The sequence below is a fragment of the Oratosquilla oratoria genome, chromosome 2, assembly GCF_046742065.1.
Source record: "Oratosquilla oratoria isolate Oo_2021 chromosome 2, ASM4674206v1, whole genome shotgun sequence".
Lineage (NCBI taxonomy): Eukaryota > Metazoa > Arthropoda > Malacostraca > Stomatopoda > Squillidae > Oratosquilla > Oratosquilla oratoria.
In genome coordinates this window covers 82,734,235-82,753,685 of record NC_134778.1, presented here as the reverse complement: position 1 = coordinate 82,753,685, position 19,451 = coordinate 82,734,235, and the positions used below count along the sequence as shown (strand labels likewise).

Here is a 19,451-nt window from a genome sequence, read left to right as displayed (position 1 = left end):
CAGGCACTACTCCAGTCCTACGGTACTCTACCCTCTCTCCATTTAGCAACTCCCTAAAATACTTTGCCCGTCTTCCTCTTACCACTGCCTCTCCCATTATCATCTCTCCATCTGCACCTTTTACCTTTTCTTCTCTACTTGATTTGCCTCCTCTTCCTCTCCTAAATTAGATCTTTTTATTCATTTAAAAATTTGTTCTCATACTCTTACCCCACTTCACAGATGCTCTCCTCTTTGCCTCCTTTATCTTATGCTTTACTCCTCTTTTCTTTGTATCTCCCACATGATTCTCTTGTCCTATTTTGTAACCAATCTGTGAATGTTTGTTTATTCTCTTCTACAGCTTTCTTTGCTTTATCATCCCACCACTCACTGCCCCTCCTATTTCCTCCTTGTTGCACACACCACCTTTGCACACCTTGTGGCTCTATCCTTGAAACATCCCCGTTCCTCTTCCACTCCTAGTTCTACTTTATCCTTCACTCCATACTACTCTTCTCTCAGCTTCTTCTTCTACTCCTTCTCTTTCTTATTGTTAATGCTATTTATAAAACTTTATTTGGATAACTAAAACTGATATTTGTGGTTGATGATCAAATCAGTATCATATAGTATAGAGTTTCCTCTTTCATATGAATATAATCTAAAAAACTGTACAAACTTCCAAAGGACACACTTTTGTGATAATGAAATACTTTTATACAACATTAGGGCTTATATATTTATTTAGGGTGAAGACTGAATAGCAGTGATATGAACAGAAAACCATCTTTACTTAAATTACTATTTGGGTTTCTTGAGACTCCCAAAAGCATCAATGGCAGGTTTGGTACCTGAAGGAACTGATGTAAGGGTTGGCGGTGCTACAACAGGCTTCATGAGAGGATTGTTTGACGGCACACCTTGGTCAAATCTTGATTTACGTTTCTTGGATTCTTCTTCCGCTGGTTTTTTCGTTCCAGAAATAATATCAACCTGTGAAACAAAGACAACCTTTTGTGTACATTTTTTAAAAACTCCGTCAGAAAAAAGTGAATTCACATAACTTCTTCAGCAGTACTGCCAGTTTGTTCCTAATGGACCTCTCTCATGTAAATGGTGTGGCCTTTGTCTTCTCTAACTTGTGCTGCCATCCAAACATTTTTTATTAGTCTGACATCCTAACCATGAGCCTTTCCTACTTCCTTTACCCCATCTATTCACTTACTCATTGATCTCACCCTTGCTTTCACCCATAGCACCAGATCCACTGAAGATATCTGCTCACTCTCATCCATTCTCAAAACATGACCACATTACTTTTGGATGGCCTATTCTACTCTCCCAATTCTACCTATACCCCATCCTTTCAAAAACTGACATCCTGTACTATTATATCTCATAATTGTATACATAGCCCTCAAATATCTTATTTCCATTCTCTCCTTAATTCTTCTAACTTCCTGTATATATTTTCAGTGAAACAAACAACAGTGTAAGGCATTCAATTCCCCCCTCCCCAAGATTACAGCAATGTATTGTTAGACATCATGAACAAATTTAAGATCGAGATCTGTAATGAATCTAAGAGAAGAGCTAAAGAGCATTCAAATGGATAGAGAGGGGGTATTACAGGGTTGAACTGCATAGTGGTATAACAAAGAAGTGCACCTCATGCATATAGCAAGGGCTTTTTCCCCCTTACAAGGGAGGTAGCCAAAATCAACAAGCATATATCTACTCCTACCCATTTCATTTCCACCCACTCGACTCCCATTCACCACACCTCCCTCCTCTTTTCTTGGCTCCTCCTGGATGATGTGTTATCCCTGCATCTTGCCCATTGCCCTGGGTCAGAACCAATGCAACATTCATAAACAAAAATGTGTATTTTCATTATTACTCCCTCAAGAATCCATTAAATACATACATTTTTTTCTACTTCTGAGGTCTGATTGTGCATGGTCTCTTCTACAAGGTTTTTTCATTCCAGTTTTGTCAGGTTCGCTGTCAATACATACAAAATAAGGATATTACTCACTTTTATACTACGACTGTCCCTCCGTTATGCTGTCCCCCAACCCCTTGTTGCTCTCCTGTACCATTTCTCTGAGTATTCTTTTTCTGTGGTGGGGGAATTCCCTGTGGTGGGGGAAAAGAATACTGCCACCAAGTATTTCCACTTGGATCGTAAGAGGCGAGAAGAAAGGGACGGGGAGTGGGACTAGGCATCCTTCTCCTTGTAGCCCCACAGGGGACATCCCTAAACGAAAAAGTAAAGGCATAAGAGGTTCTGGGAGTTTTCCGACCAGCACCCTAAGGTTTGGGTCTTTTAACCTCTTCACTCCGGGCCAAAATCTCGCGGGCAGCATTATCTGCCAGACGTACGATGTGTCGTAATAATACTCGCATCATAAAATATAGTCACCGCTTATATCGATTGTTCTCTCTTTCTTCCGTGAATTTTGATAACCACAGAAAATGTGAAGACAGTTTAGAGAGTATGTCATTACGCAGGGGCAACTACAATAAATATAATCAAGACGCCGATATGGCAGCCTCGCATATCCACTTGCTCCTCATGCCGCCTACGTATGCGGCACCGTATGGAAGGGGTTAATGTGTGTGGATGTGGTACAGATGAGAGTAAAAGGGAAGAGATAGGTAGTATGTTTGTGAGAAGAAAGGTGGATGTGTTGGCTTTGAGTGAAACTAAGTTGAAAGGGAAGGGTGAGTGTAAGTTTGGGAGTGTAAGTGGGAGGTTATCAGGAGTGAAGAGAGGGCGAGGGAGGGAAGGGGTGGGTATTCTAGTAAGTGAAGAGATAGGTAAACGTGTAGTGGAGTGGAGTGGAAGGAGGTTTCCTCAAGGATAATGTGGATGAAGGTGAAACTGGGAAAGGAGATGTGGGTCTTTGTAAGTGCATATGGGCCTGGCAGTGAGAAGAGTGTAGAAAAAAGGGAGGCCTTTTGGATATATTTAAATGAGTGCATAGAGGATTTAGGAAGAAATGTCAATGTAATAGTACTGGGAGACCTTAATGCTAGGGTAGGAAATGGTCCAATCGATGGAGTGATTGGGAAATGTGGAGTTCCAGGAAAGAATCGTAGTGGAGAGTTGATGGTGGAAATGTGTCTAGAAAGAGAGTTGATGATAGCAAATACAGTGTTTCGGAAGAAAGTCAAGCATAAGTACACATGGGAGAGGGTAGTGGAGGGAAGGGTGGTAGATAGAGCACTAATGGATTATGTAGTGGTAAATAGGATTATGATAGGAAGAGTTGAGAGTGGAGGATAGATGGAGAAAGAGGAAAGGGACAAAAAGTAGGGAGGTTCTTAGAGTGAACTCTTTGAATGAAAAGGAAAAGGAGAAGGAGTACGAAAAGAAGCTGAAGGAGGAGTGGGAGGGAGTGAAGGATAGAGTAGAGCTGGGTGTGGAGAAGGAATGGGGATGGTTCAAGGAGGGAGTCATAAAGTGTGCAAGGATGGTGTGTGGAACAAGAAGGACAGGGGGAAATAGAAGAAAGGGTAGTGAGTGGTGGGATGAGGAAACAAAGAAGGTTGTAGAAGAGAAGAAGCGAGCTTTCACAGATTGGTTACAAAATAGGACGAGGGAGTCATATGAGAGGTACAAAGAAAAGAAAAGAGAAGTAAAGCAAAAGGTAAAGGAGGCAAAGAGGAGAGCAGATGTGAAATGGGGTAAGAGTATGACAGAAAATTTTGAAAGTAATAAAAAGATGTTTTGGAAAGAAATTAAGAGAGGAAGAGGAGGCGAATCAAGTAGAAGAAAAGATAAAAGGTGCAGATGGAGAGATGATAATGGAAGAGAAGGCAGTAAGGGGAAGATGGGCAGAATATTTTAGGGAGTTGCTAAATGTGAAGGAGGATAGGGAGGGAAAGATAGCTGCAGTGGGAAATGCGAAGAAAATGAGAGTGATGAGTGAGGAGAATGGAGGAGAAATATGGAAGGATGAAGTGAAGGCAGTTGTTAAGATGATGAAAGCTGGTAAGGCACCTGGTCTGGATGGATGCCCTGCAGAATGTCTGAAAAAGGGAGGTACAGTGATGGTTATTTAATGTTTGCTGGAGAGAGGGTAGAGTGCCGGAGGACTGGTGGAGTGCCTGTATAGTTCCTCTTTACAAGGGAAAAGACAGAGATGTGAGAAAGCTATAGGAAAGGGGAAGGATATTTTTTGGGCTTTTATGGATCTGGAAAAGGCTTATGATAGGGTAGACAGAAAGGCACTGTGGGAGGTTATGCAGATATACGGGATAGGAGGAAAGCTTCTGGGAGCTGTCAAGAGTTTTAATGAGAGTAGTAGAGCTTGTGTCAGGATTGGAAATGGAGAGAGTGAGTGGTTTGAGGTAAAGGTGGGACTTCGTCAAGGATGCGTTATGTCGCCCTGGGGTGGTGTGAGAGGTAAATGCAAGGGTAGTGGGTCAGGGATTGGAGATGGTTAAAGAAAATGGAGAAAAGTGGGAGATGAGCCAGCTGTTGTTTGCGGACGACACTGCGCTTGTGGCAGGATCAGAGGAGGGATTGAGGAAGTTGGTGGCAGAGTTTGGGAGAGTATGTGATAGAAGAATGCTAAAGATAAATGTGGGTAAAAGTAAGGTGATGAGATGTACAAGGGGTGAAAGTGGCAGTAGACTGGAAGTGAGCATTAAGGGAGAGTGACTGGAGGAAGTGGATGGTTTTAGATACTTGGGTACAAATGTGGCAGGAAAAGGTGGAGTGAAGGTGGAGGTAGAATGTAGATTGAGAGAAGCGAGTAAATGCCTTGGTGGATTAAAGAGTGTAATGAGAAATAGACATTTGGGAATGGATGCTAAGAGGAGACTGTATGAAGGAGTGATTGTGCCAACAGCACTGTATGGGGCAGAAACATGGAACATAAGAGAAGAAGAGAGAAGGAGTTTGAATGTGTTTGAGATGAGATGTCTGAGAAGTATGATGGGGGTTACTAGGATAGATAGAGTGAGAAATGAGGAGGTGAGGAGGAGAACAGGGGTGGAAAAGGAGCTGGGAGATAGGGTTGATGAAAGAGTATTAGGATGGTTTGGACACATGGAAAGAATGAGTGAAGAAAGACTAGTAAAAGAGGTATGGAGGGCAGATGTGGAGGGAGTGAACATGAGGGGATGTCCTAGGATGAGGTGGATGGATGGGGTGAAGGGGGCTTTGGGGAAGAGGGGAATGTCTGTTGAGGAAGGACGGGAGAGGACAGAAGACAGGGGTGAATGGAGAATGGTTGTATATGGATGATGATGTGATTGCATGAGGTGGAATGGGCGGGAGGATGGGGGTGAGGTAGTATGTGTGAGCAAAATTTGACGCAGCCCGAAGGGATTTCTCCCCGTCTTCTCCTTTTATGCAATGGGGGGACAGAGAGGGGGGGGTCGCCGATTTAATGAAGCGGCCTTGCTGTGGATGTGCTCTTGCGACACTGCTTCTGACCCAGGGCAGTGGACAAGGTGCAGGGATGACCCATCATCCAGGAGGTGCTAAGATAAGAGGGAGGGTGGAGGGGTGTGGAGTGTATTCAGGGATGGAATGGGTGGGAATGATTTTATGCCTTTTCCTTTTTGGCTACCTCCCTTGTAAGGGGAAGAAAGCCTTGGTATATGTATTTACTCACTTTGGTTCTCTCTTTGCGTTCCTTTTCTCTTCGTTCCATTTCTTCCTTTTGTACTTTTGCAAGCTCTTCATAATAAGATTCTTTGCCCCAACAATGTGGATCAAACATATCCTGTAACAACAAGAGCATAATTTTCAAAAGGAAGCACACAAAATAAATCAGGAATACATACATGATAAAGGATTTTCCCACCTGATATGGGTGGCAGTTGAATCAAAGAACACACTCAATATATACACATTAAAACCCATTTAACACTCTTTACACCTTAGCACTTGAATTAAATTCTTCCTACAAAATTACGAATATAATCAGGAAAATGAACTAAATAATGAACTATCACCCTGTGTACTGTGTCTTGCGACACTGCTTCTGACCCAGGGCGGTGGGCGGGGTGCAGGGATGACCCGTCATCCAGGAGGTGCTCAGATGAGAGGAAGGGTGGGAGGGGTGTGGAGTGTATTTGGGGATGAAATGGGTGGGAGTGTTTTTATGCCTTTCCCTTTTTGGCTACCTCCCTTGGAAGGGGGAAAAAGCCTTGGTATATGTATGTATGTATCACCCAATCCAGCTGGAATGTAAACTACTCAAAATAAAATGCAAACATGCATATACCAAAAGGTTCTTTCCCCTCTAAGGTGGGGTGGGGGTGAGGGCTGAGTTAAAGCATAAACCTAACCCTTCTCCCATCCCACACCCAAATATCTCATCTCCTTAATGATGAAGGGTCACTACTTAGATCAGAGGCAATGCAGCAAGACATAGCACCTCCAGAAGAGGACCCAACAGCCAAAGCTGCAACTTCATTACATGGCAAAACCCCCCTTCCTCAACTCAAGAACCAGGGTTCCCACAGAAAATTGAAAACTAAATTCCAGGACTTTTCCAGGATAAAAATCATCAAATTTCCAGGACTTTGAGCGGAATATCTGAAACAATTTTCAAATACAAACTGATCTTTCTGGCCTCCTCCACCCCTTACAGCCAGCCGATTCCACCCACTTTATTACACTATGCAGTCTTCCTCTGTTATATATATATATATCAGAGTATCAGGTATAATTCATTCTTTGCTCTTTCTTGAAAATAGTCACTCCATTGATTTCAGTTTCTGCTTGAGGTCTTGTAGTTTCTTTTCCAGTTTCATCCACCTTTTCAGAAACTTTCAGTCTGAAAGCATTGGACTTAGCCAGAAGTGAAGTCATGCTCTGTTTCTGCCTTCTTTGCCAGCTAGTCTGCTTCCTTGGTCATTGACTCCATACTATCTTTCAAGAGCTTCCTCTTTTTCTCTGCTGACTGGATATCCTCTTGTAGTGCCTTTCTCATTATCTGTCTGTGACTTCTGATCCGTGAGGTACTGTTGGTATCTCATCCTCGATGCCCTAACATGCCTTTTCAGTCTGGGAGTGAAGGGTAACTCAGTGAAGTGCTGGCCCGTGGCTTGGATAATGTCATAGACTGTACGAAGAGTTACAATAGTCTTCTCCTGCATGTTCTGAACCAGGAGGTCCTTGTTCACAGAATAACCCCTTTCTACTGATGCCTGACCATGGGAGACTGTGAGAAGCATCTTGAAAACAGACCAGAGCTTGCTGTACTTGTGGTCTTTAAAGTACTGGCCCAGAAATATGTCCAGCCATGTTCCTGCCTCATCTCACTGCCAAACGCCTTGTACTGAGCAAGGAGCTCATCGCACTCTTCCCCGGACAGCCTGTTGGCATTCAGAAGCATCTGGAGGATTTTCTGGAACTTCGTCGCCGCATCTGTAGAAGGAGCAACTAGTTTATCTGGAGCCAGTGCAGAGAGATATCGAACCAGGGACAGTTTCAAGGGACTCTTGTCCAACATCTTGGATGTAAGCTCTGATAGCAGTGTCACACACTCATTCTTGAATGCCAGGACCTTCAAATCACTGACCAGTTTCTTCTCAGCAGCTTTCTTCACAGACTCTCGAGCAGCAAATCCCAGATCTACAAGTTTTGGCAGCATCTGGTTCTTCTGGTCCTTGGGGTCCAGGTTGGCCAGTTTCTGCATGGTGTCTGCTTTGTCCAGAACTCCTTTTTTGATGAAACGTCCCATGAGCGCAACAACCACTTCCTTTAGCTTCTGTCCCAAGAACGGTGCCATGGGTGCATCTGTTTGAAACCTCTGAAGGAATGGCTGGAGTTGTTTAGCTACAGAGATGAAGAATTGTAGCTTTGCGACGGAGAGTGGGTCCTCACAGGCAGCTTTCACTGATGCAAATGAGGCAGTGCTAGTGGGCCTTCTTGGGGTCTTTGAAGGATGCCACAAATTTCTCCACGTTGGGCCACATCTGCAACGCACGCTCTGCAACCTTTGCATCCTCAACCCATCTGTGCTGGCAAAATTGCAATGGGTACAGCTTGCTCCCTGTGATAGTGGTGAAATCCTCTCTTCTTGCGGGGGTATCATGGAAGAGCTACCACAGAGACCTTAGCAGGTTTCCAATCTTCCATCCAGTCTCGTTGGCCCCTTTCTGCAAGCTTCCGTGGACAGTGTGGAGTCCACAGCTTCCGATGTTTAGAAGTTCTGGGAGATCCTGTGTTTTGCGCTCCTGTTACAGGTCATCGGAAAATTTTCCAATTGACGTTAGGTCCATCCATTGACACCTGAAGCAGACGCTTGGGATCTAGTTGTTGTGTCCCTTCCTTGAAGTTGTTGAGTAGGTCGCTTGCTCGAGCATGCCCAAAGAACTGTGACCCAAAGTACCTTACACTGACCTGACCAGAATCATTGTCCCAGTAACGGACTATGAAGTCCATTTGTTCATTCTGTGAAACAGGGTTCATGCACTCATCAAAGGATATGGTATAGCACTCCGCACTTCTGACTTTCTCCACTAGCAGATCATGGAAATATGGAGACAGGCCAAAACAAACTAGATAAGCACACTTTGTAGCACCACATGAGAAAGTTTTAGCAATTTGGCTGTCCGGAAACATTCTTGGGAACAACATGCCGACATCAGATGATGAATTGAATGAGCCCAGAGAACCTCTGCGTGGAGGGCAGCATCTGACACAACAGCTGCAACCTCTGATCTTTGTGGAGCTGTACTTGTACTAGCAACTGGTGCACTGGAGGTGACATTGGCTGCAGCATCATCTGCCTTTTCGTCTTGCTTCTTTCCAAAGAAAGTTGCGGATTGCTGATGGGTTTTGCCTTGACTGGCTGATCCTGTTATGCAAGTTGCTTTTCATGTGACTTCTCAGAGCGGAAACTCCCATGTTTGCTATGTCAAAATGCTTCTTGCAAAGTTTGCAGTATGCTTTGGTGTCATCCTTGGGGTCTTCCTTGACCCATGCTGAAAACAGTGGATCCTCCACCCAGAGTGGATTGAAGTGACATTTCTTGGATGCCATACTACTGCAAAAAGAAAAATTAATGTTAAAACCCAGACATGCATCTTCAATGCTATAAAATGCGAGACATAATTGCTTGTCAACTTCATTACTATATAATTTCAGTTCAAGATACAAATTTCTAATTCTCACTTGAGAATGAAAACTTTGCCAATCATGTCCCTTTTGCTTCTTTCCTTTTTTATTTAAATCGCTCACCTCAGAAAAAGCCTGAAAAGTTCAGGCAAGCTAGAAATCAATGATGTCTCGCCTGATGTATTTGTACAACCACCACAGACAGTACAAAGACTAGAAACTGGAAGGATGCCATAGCCATGTGATAGGTGCAGACACTGCACACTGTAGAATATTGAGCACAACCAACATCCATGCAACACTGAATTCAAGGACTTTCAATGACTTTTTTAGCTGGTAGTCCTAATTCCAGGACCACTTGACTTTTGGCAGAATTTCAGGACTTTTCCATGACTTTCCAGGATCACTTTTTTTCCAGGACTTTCCAGAATTTTCAAGGACCGTGGGAACCCTGAGAACTTACATGAGAGAGAGAGAGAGAGAGAGAGAGAGAGAAATCCTGCAAGAGAGGCCTAGAGGAACAAATTGATTGACTGATTGTATGTAAGGATACTGATTCTTACATCATCCAAGGTGGTTGCCTAAACCTTTCCTTTAGTTCTGGCTATATGTGATCTTCATTCAAGGAATAAAATAACTTTGCACTACACAAACCGAAAGCTATGCTACACTAAATAACAAAATATTGAATAAATATATAAAATACTAACCAGAGGGTAATTTGTTCCCATTTCATCAAGCTGCAAGAGATCAATCAACTTTTCATAAATTGAAGGGTTCCGAAACTCTTTTTTGCGCTGGATCATGGCATTGTAGTCCTTATTACCATGTCGGACCTCATTCACCAGTCTTTGTATCCGGTCCTGAAATGATATCAGTGATCAAATACCATTACAGAATTCCCATGCACATACATACATACATACACCAAGGCTTTTTCCCCCTTACAAGGGAGGTAGCCAAAAAGGAAAAGGCATAAAATCATTCCCACCCATTCCATCCCTGAATACACTCTACACCCCTCCACCCTCCCTCTTATCTTAGCACCTCCTGGATGAAATTTAACGAACAATGTCCCTAGTCCAACTCGCTGGTGGCAGGGTTTGAATGGCAGTCACCTCAGCCTCTGCTACAAGTAGTGATGCCCTAAACCACTTGTCCAGCAAGCATCCAAAAAAAATGTGGAACACTTAACAATTTTGCATGTCATCCTTGCACAAGGACCATGCTAGTTTTGTCTGTAGTGTTCCAATATTAGTGTATGTACTGCCAAAGTTACATACTTGAAAATGTATAAAGACAACCTTATGAAATGCAATGATTATTTCACTTACCTTACTTATTTATGTGATTATGAAAGTAATTCTACAGGTACTGTATAAAGAAACATACCAATGTGTGTAACCTAGACATCACAAATCATTACAAAACACTAATGGCATGAAAATACATTGTTACTTTACTTACCTTAAATTATAATGTACAGCTTGCTGCATTGCCTCTGAACCAAACAGTGGTCTGGGGACAGGGATGACCCTTCATCCACAAGGAGCTAAGATGGAAGGGACAACAAATGGACTTTTGAATGGGTACTGGATGTGTGAAAGGTAGGTAAATGGTTGAGTTGGGTCACCCTCCCTTACAATGGGACAGGGCCTTTTGGTATATGTATGTTTCTATGTTAAAACAGGCCAGCACCTTGTGGATAAGTCATTCTTGTCCCCAAGCTTAGGCATTACAGCAAGACAATGCTTCCACACCAAGGCCTAGCAGCCTACCCCCCTGCCATTTCATTTTATGGCAAAACCGCCTGCCATATCCCCATCTTGTCCATTCAAAAAATTTGAGCAGTCGAGATGAAAATCTCTTCAGGCCCTGTCATCATTTCATTCATTAACATTCTTCTTCCATTCATGCCTATCACTCTTTCTACCCTGCTCCACAGACATCCAAGGCCCCTTTACTCAATTTGCTTTATTCTTGGTTTTCATCTCAAGTTCCTTCTATCTACATCTACTTTCCACAAGACTATTACTGATCTTTTCTTGCTCAATCTTCCCATAAGCCGAAATCACCTTAGTACTTTTTCATCTACCCTATCCAACAGCTCTCTTTCCAAATTCATGTTCCTCCTCATTAAATCATTCCAAAGGCATTATCTCTTTCCCTCCCTTTTCTCACTATTAGGATCATATGCATTCACAAATGTCTCTCAATGGAATTACCTGAAGGTGCTGCGGACACTTGCCAGGTGGCGCTGGAGGCAATTTTATGCCATGTAGATCTTGTGGAGTCCTGGTTTTCTCTTCTTCGCCATCATCAGTCCCTGTGTCCATAGCTTCTGACTGTGCTCCTGAATTGATAGAAGACCCTTACAATGATTACTGTTCAGAAAATCTTTAAATGAAAATTTATCTCAGCAACAAATGTAAACCATTGATGAAATTGAGAATACTTTCCAAAGGAAAAATCTAAGCATTTACCAAATTTCATAGCACATGATTTTCTAAGCCACAGAATGTATCTTTATATACCTTCACACACATTCCCATTTTCTATTCAAGGGTCAAAAGTTTTTACTTGAAAAATAGAGCATGTATTAGAGTAAAGAATGAAAAAAGTGAGTACTTCGAGGTGAAGGTCGGGCTATGCCAGGACTGTAATATCACCATAGTAATTTGATGTGTACATGGATGGGGTGGTCAAGGAAGAAAATGCAAGGCTGCTAAGTAGGGATATGAAGTTTGTAAGAATGGATGAAGTGTGAAGTGAATCAGATGTTTGCAGATGACACTGCACTTGTAGATAAGCTGGTGGAGAATGAATCAGTCAGTACTGTAAAGAAGCTTGGGAAGGTATGTGAGAGGAAGCAGCTTTTACTAAACCAATCCTTTGTCTAGATTTCTGCTATGTTCACTTGATATTCTTTCACCCCATACTAATATATCCTTTGTCAAGTTTTTTTCCATTCCATTCTAGAGATAACTATAATAGAACTTTCTCTTCATGTTATGGGCAATCCCAGTTTTTCTAATCTCTCTTCATCATTCAGACTAGGGATCATTCTAACTGATGTCCTTTGTGTTCTAGCAAAATTCTTATGTCTCTTATGGAGTGACCATGCCACCATTGTTAGAAGGAAACTTGAGTATGTGCAATAGTAAAGGTTCAACAACTCACCTTCCTCTTCCTCTTTGCTTCTGTCATCTTCAATCATTATTGCCTCTTCTTCTTCTTCATCATCCTCCTCTTCTTCCTCCTCTTCTTCATCTTCATTTGCATATGAAACAAGTCTGTTGAGCTTGAAATGTAGAAAAAACCATGATTATATATACATGAAAAATTACCAACACAAAGTGCCTTGAAATATTATATACAAACCTGTTAACATTATGATATATTGTACTTAAATTACAAATTTTCATTAATATATAACATCAACATAGAAGTTTCCTTCCAGTGTAATCTAATCCATGCTAAAATACAGTATCAACACAAAGTACCTTTTTGATTGGTGTGGTAGTTCCTGACAAATTGGACCCAGAACCTTGACTTGCTGGCGTTCCTCTTCGACTTTCACGTAGATCACTAATACGAGGATCTATGGGAGAATCTCGTGGAGAAGTGTTACTTAATCGATCTTCTTCCTCACCCTCCGAGTCAGTATAATTTGCAGTGAGTTGTCCCAGAGACATCTTGTCTTCTGAAGAAAAGAAAATGTCAATTAATCAGTTATTCATATCAAACTTCTAGGATTTAGTTTTATATCATGTCAGAACTGATAGATGATATTAGTTTTAATCATATTGTGTAATACATCCATTTATTCTAGCTACCACCATGCTATTCTAGTCATCTACATACACTGGTGCATCAAACAAACTCAACCACACCTATATGAATAAGTAAATATTATACAAGCTGTTCTACAGATAGAATCTTATTTAGCTTGGACACAAGGCAGGAACCTTGGCATAATGACTGCACAAGTTACAGTTTCATTCCAGTATCACGCACACACATTTTCAATTTCGTTCTTTTTTGCATTTGAAAGATTGATTTTTTCTGAGGAATGGTAAGTTTGGTTAGAACCTACTGGACAATGAAAATTTCATATTAACTATCCATGCTTGCATGATTCTGGAATTTGATCAGTTCCTATCTTAGAGGCTTCAGCAATACCCTTATGTTCCAGAGTCATGCAGCCTTGGGTATTTTTTCTTTTGAAGGGCACACCTATGTGGTATAATATTAGAAAATTAAATGTTAATTTTGTAAATCGTAATACATTAATGTAACATTTTTCTTGGCGGAAATCAATATCAGAAAACGTTGCTTAAACCTATACAGAAATGAAGTAACTTCGACTCCTTTAAACACCATCTTAGTTTTGATAGATTTGGGGGATGGAGATGACAATTACAACCCTGATGACCTCTAGAATCACAGGTACTGCATTACTAAATACAGGTTAGATTAGGTTAGGCTAGATGAATAGATGAATTTATCACTTTAATTTCGTTGGCCTCAGCCTCTACCAAAACAAAAATGGAGTCTCAAGCAACCAAAGTGGCTACATTTGTTTGTTTATAGCTTTTAGCAACCTTTTCCATTATTACTATTCACCAAGAATAACATATCTATATTACATTGATACATTATAATTTACAAAATTGATATTTACTTTTCTATTGCTATATCACATAGCCATAGGTGTGCACTTCTAAAAATATACCCTGCCTTATTTAATAATTTGATATTACTCTCCACTTCTATCTTACTGAACTCTGGAGTCTTGGAAGACAAGTACTTCTTTACACTGTGACTGTAACACTAGTGACTTTGGAAGAAAAATACACAAATTAATACTTGCTATTTTTTTCACTTTTCACAACTGGGAAAGGGTACATGATTAACATTAAGAAAGGTAAAAAAAAATGTACATATGGAAAATATTTTTGTAAACTCCTGCATTAGGCCAAGCAGAAAATGAACAACGCTCCTACAGTCCCATCTCTCTCAATGGTGTAATGTGAATCTTGAAATTTAACACTAATTGCATAAAATTTGCACAACTATTATCATACAATAATACAGAGAAGTCTAAAATTTACCCTGCCTTATTTAATAATTTGATATTACTCTCCACTTAGAAAAAGAATGATAATCATCATTCACTTCTATCCTTACTGAACTCTGGAGTCTTGGAAGACAAGTGCTTCTTTACACTGTGACAGGAAATGAACAACGCTCCTACAGTGACACAGTAACAGTCCTTACTGAACTCTGGAGTCTTGGAAGACAAGTGCTTCTTTACACTGACTTTGTGACTTTACACTAGTGACTTTTACTTTGTTTAGTTTGTAAGAAAAATACACAAATTAATACTTGCTATTTTTTAACTTTTCACAACTGGGAAAGGGTACATGGTTAACATTAAGAAAGCTAAAAAAAATGTACACAGTAACATCTCTCCTTGGTGTAATGTGAATTTTGATATTTAACACTAATTGCATAAAATTTGCACAACTATTATCATACAATAATCCAGAGAAGTCTCAATACTGGATTATGACCAATTTACTCACATATAAGTACCTCAACAATATTTATATGATGACGATTATGAACACTTACGTTTGTCTGCTGAGCGACACACTTTGTTATTGTGTACAACCAACGTTAAAACAACGAAGTTGGTGAAAACGACCGTGTAGTTTTAGATTTCTCAATACACGATCAAAACGATCACGTGAAAAAATATAGCTAGAACTCCAGATAGAGGATCAAAATAAAATGTGAACAATGAAAAATATAGGCAAAAAGGTTCAATTCATGAATCATCTAAGATAGACTAAAATAGGGAGAAACAACAGGACCCCCAAAAATGGAAAGAATGGTATCATCAAGGGAACCAGACTAAATAGACAATAGAAAAATGAGATTAAGCCCGTTACTAAACAGTAACTGGTGTTGAGAGACGATGAGAAAAATTACATTTCTCAAACTTATTGCTTTACAAAGCACAAAATTGATAGAAGAAAGTACCGTCGTCAATTCCTGACTTAAAATTGACTTCAATGGACAAAATTCGCCAACTCATCTTGATAAAAAATAGCAGTTACTATATCCCAAAAATAAGCCACAGACTAACATTGTGTTGTTTGCCCGCGGAAAAACACCAGTCAATGACTCCTGCGTTATTTTCCCGCACTTAGGCGCAGTATTAATTTTTTGTGGATATGTGAAATCTGCATTCATCTCTCAGCTTGTTGAACTAGATTGGTTTCCAGATTAAGTTGGTATACGTATTTCGTAGTTTGATTTGCGTCAAAATACTCAGTGAGAGTTGAAGAAAGTCGCTCGAGTATGGCGTATTGTTTACACAGCATCGACAATACTTGTCTAAAGTTAGAGAAAGAAAATCTGAAATATATCTTATAAGTCACATTTTGTAATAAATGTTTGCAATAAAGGAACATGGAAATATTTTACATCTTATTATCACCTTGTGAAAATATCTGATCACGGGCCTGCAATACTTCAAAGATGGAGATGGGTGTGGCTAGTCCGTCGTATTTACCAATTTTTGGTATACGAGATTGGAACTATGCTAATAGGATTTCGTCTCCTTATATTGTTAAACTATGCCTTTAAATCGTTTATAATGTTATAACCTTACATGTACCAAAGGACCCTTTCCCCTTTATATGGGGGATAGCTGAATCAATATATCCACCCATTCTAAAAAAAGATTTGTTGTCCCAGGTAGACACCCAAAAGACCGGCCAAAATCCCACACCCAAAATACCTCTAAAAATGCCCAAAATACCTCCATGCATAATATACCTTCCATGTCACAGGGATAAGCATGGATATAATAGGATATAATATGTACATGTAGGATATAATATTGCTGCTTGTACTGCTTAGAGGGTTATAATATTAAATTGTCAAGTTTATTGGAATAATTATCATTGCTTTAACTAAGGTTATAATCCTAAATCGTCAAGTGCACGAAAATCACCAGAAAACATTGATGCATAGATCAAAGCATTTATTGGAATAATACAATATAAATGCATGTACAAGATGTTTCATATGAAAAATATTTACAATAGGCCACTTTTCATTTATCACACAAGTAATGCACTTCAAATGAATAAATATTAATTGCTTAATTAAGCCCTCTCATTGGTTTATTTCTATGAAATTTCACTGTTTTATCGGGATATGGCCAATTTGATTTGAAAATTTATCCAGTATTTCTGGAAATCAGGAAAATTATGTTTTTTTCATATCTTCAATAAACTTGATTGAATTTGTCTCGACATTACTCAAAGGTTCATTTTCGTTTTCATTTACCAAAAAATAATATAAAATACACTGCATGTTCTTTTAAGTTCATTTCAGTGTAATTGCAGGGATAGATAAAATGGTGAATAATTGAGGAAATATGATAAAATCTTAATTTCTGTTTTATTTTATTTTATTATTTTTAATCGGCTTAATTACTATATGCCATTACAGATGGCGACCTGGTACTGATATAGGGTAAAATACATTACTTGATTTATTTTATTATTTTTTTTTATTATAGGTTTATTCAACAATATTAAATACAATTAGACATACATATATACATTTTTTTTTTACAAAATTGGTAGTTGAAAAGGGAGAGCGAGAAGCAAAGCTTATGGGGAGTTGCTCTCCCTTAAGGAAAAAATTAATTTCATTTATTTATTTTTGTTACATGGTAGCATGGCACATACACATCTACACACATATATACACGATTGTAGGACAACTCGTCCACGGACACCCCGCCCACGGACAACCCGCCCACAAAACCGCAAAGCAGGACAACCCGTCCACAGACACCACCATGGGTGGTCAACTCGTCCACGGACAAGATTTCAAAAAACTCCTAGACAATCATTTTATTACCTTTTTTTAATGATATTTCATGTTATTTCATTAAAATTTGCTTTAGATGATATATTCTGGTAAGTAATAGATGTGTTTATAAATGTCATGGACATGCTTATTTTAACACCCCAGAACAGCTCCAACTATGATAAAAAAAATAATCACACCTGCACTCTGTATACATAAATATGTAAATAAAGTTTAATTGTTCCGCAAATTATGTTTACTATTCTCAAAAAAAAGTCATTGGACGAGATGTCCATATTCCCGTGGACGAGCCGTCCCACCTCCCAGTCCGTCCACGACATACACACATACATGCATACACACACACACACACACACAATGGCATGCGTCACGACGTCCGCCAACTCCGACCTCACGCAGAAATCGGGGGCACGAGCGAGCATCGCAACTTGTGGGGGTCAGGAGAGAGGTGAGAGGTCAGGTCGATTGTCGACGGGACGACAATTGCTTAATGCGCAGATCCGGGTCACCGTGACCTGCTGGAATAGAAAAAAAAAAGAGCGGCAGACTTGGGCAGTTTCTCCATGAATACAACCATGAAATGGACCTGAAGTGTTCAATATACTAATACTTATAGATTAAAGACTTTTTTAAGTATTTAACTTTTGATTTTAACGACTATTGGGTGAACACGTGAACTGAAGACGTGGTATTGTTTTGTCTGATTCCTTTGATTAAGAAAATTCTGCAGAGAAAATTATTCCTTTGATAAATTATTTTGTCTGATTCCTTTGATTAAAATTTCTATAGAGAATTGATTATTCCCTTGATCTGCCATACTACCATAATCCTGAATGAAAAAATCCTCTAATGATACTATCCATAGGATTCTATACTCTACATTTTGTTTACAATATAATCCCCAAATGTCCATATCGTAACACTTATCATTTGCATGGAGGTATTATGGGTGGTTTAGGAGGTATTTTGGGCGGAGGTATCCTTGAGTGGGTTGGGGTGCGGTAGGATCATCATTGTCATGTAATGAAGCAGTGGTATACCAACTATGGCTGCTAGTTCCTGCTGCTGAAGGTGCTGTGTCTTGCTGCACTGCCTCTGACTCCAAGCAGTGGACGGAGGATAAGGACGACCCTTCTACAAGGAGCTAAGATGGTTGGGACAACGAATCCAGGACATAATACCTCCAGCCAAAACCCCGCACCCAAAATACCTCCACCCAACTCTTTTGGGTTGCGTCAGTAACTCATCCATTCACAACCAGTCTCCATTAACACCCACCTCTTACCCTCTCCTTTTCCTACTTAACAGACATTCCTCTTATACTTAATGCTTTTTTCACCCCCATTCATCCACCCGATTCTTGGTGTACACTTCAAATTCATTCCATTCACCTGTCTTCCACCTTTCCATATGCCCAAGACTCACCTCCACATTGGAACTGACTGGTGTAGGTTTTATGGTCTTTTGCAGTCTCTTTCATTATTATGTTCTCATACAATCCATCTGTGTAACCTCCACTATATTTTTTAAACACGATTTCAATAATGTTTTGGCTCTTCCTTTCTGCCTCTTTTAGATTCCAAGGTTCTGTTTTGTAGTGTGTTGTGAGCACAATCACATAATCCCTCCTGGACACAATCCCCCGGACAATATCCCTCCTAGAGTATATGTTTATGTATTTTTATATATTAATGTATTTTGATATATATTCTCATATAATATTTGACTGTATATGTGAGTATATGTTTATTCATATATTTTGATACATATAATATTTTCATATATGTTTGTAAGGTGTAGTAGTGAAGCAAAAAAATCTTTTTCATAAATGATTTATTCAAACAAGTATTGCTTTGCATGTGATGGTATACAATGGGAGAGCTGCTAATCTAAATAATGTAGGGGGATTTTGTCCAGCCCGCTCCCTTTTGTGAAGGGATTCTGTCTAGGAGAGATATTGTCCGGAGGTATTTTGTCCGGGGGGATTGTGTCCGGGATCCATATAGACATCTCTTTGCATTCACCCCCCAGATACTTATTTCTCATGAAACTCTTCATTCCCCATAGACATTTACTTGCTTCCTTTTACATTATACTTCACCTCTATCCCAACTCCTCCATTCCCTGCTACATGTGACTAAATACTTAGAGCTCTTTACTTTCTCCATCCTCCCACCTTTTAACCTTTCCTCTAATTCACTGATGTTTCCACCACTGGTACATCTCATCACCTTACACTCTTAGCTTTCACATACCCTCGGAAGGCGCCCAAAATACCTCCAGCCAAAATCCCACACCCAAAATACCTCCAAAAATGCCCAAAATACCTCCATGCATATTGTGCTGTTTGTACTGCTTAGAAGGTTATAATTTTAAATTGTCAAGTTTATTGGAATAATTATAATTTGCGGAATGAAGATTTAGATAAATTACAGCAATGGTCTGAAAAGTGGCTAATGAA

The 19,451-nt window shown here is 39.9% G+C and overlaps 1 protein-coding gene and 1 non-coding gene across 8 annotated transcripts; both read right to left on the bottom strand.

The window, feature by feature from the left end:
- Positions 1–695: 695 nt before the first annotated feature.
- Positions 696–15,191, bottom strand: LOC143040721 (uncharacterized). Of its 7 annotated transcripts, none has more exons than XR_012967747.1 (8): positions 15,122–15,191; positions 12,577–12,776; positions 12,254–12,374; positions 11,299–11,426; positions 9,784–9,936; positions 5,616–5,726; positions 1,910–1,986; positions 696–975 (listed from the first exon to the last, which is right to left on the bottom strand). XR_012967747.1 is itself a non-coding variant. In XM_076212092.1 (7 exons), the coding sequence occupies exons 1-7, from the start codon at positions 15,174–15,176 to the stop codon at positions 784–786; spliced, it is 978 nt and encodes a 325-aa protein (XP_076068207.1). In that variant the 5' UTR covers positions 15,177–15,191; the 3' UTR covers positions 696–783. The 7 variants fall into 7 exon arrangements, 3 of the variants coding, with proteins under 3 accessions (XP_076068207.1, XP_076068216.1, XP_076068225.1); XR_012967745.1 differs by lacking the exon at positions 1,910–1,986 and adding an exon at positions 2,021–2,242 and having other exon boundaries at positions 837–975; XR_012967744.1 differs by lacking the exon at positions 1,910–1,986 and adding an exon at positions 2,021–2,242 and having other exon boundaries at positions 855–993.
- Positions 10,249–10,352, bottom strand: LOC143041171 (U6 spliceosomal RNA). The gene has a single exon (XR_012967795.1). It is a non-coding gene; the product is annotated as a U6 spliceosomal RNA (small nuclear RNA).
- Positions 15,192–19,451: the final 4,260 nt, after the last annotated feature.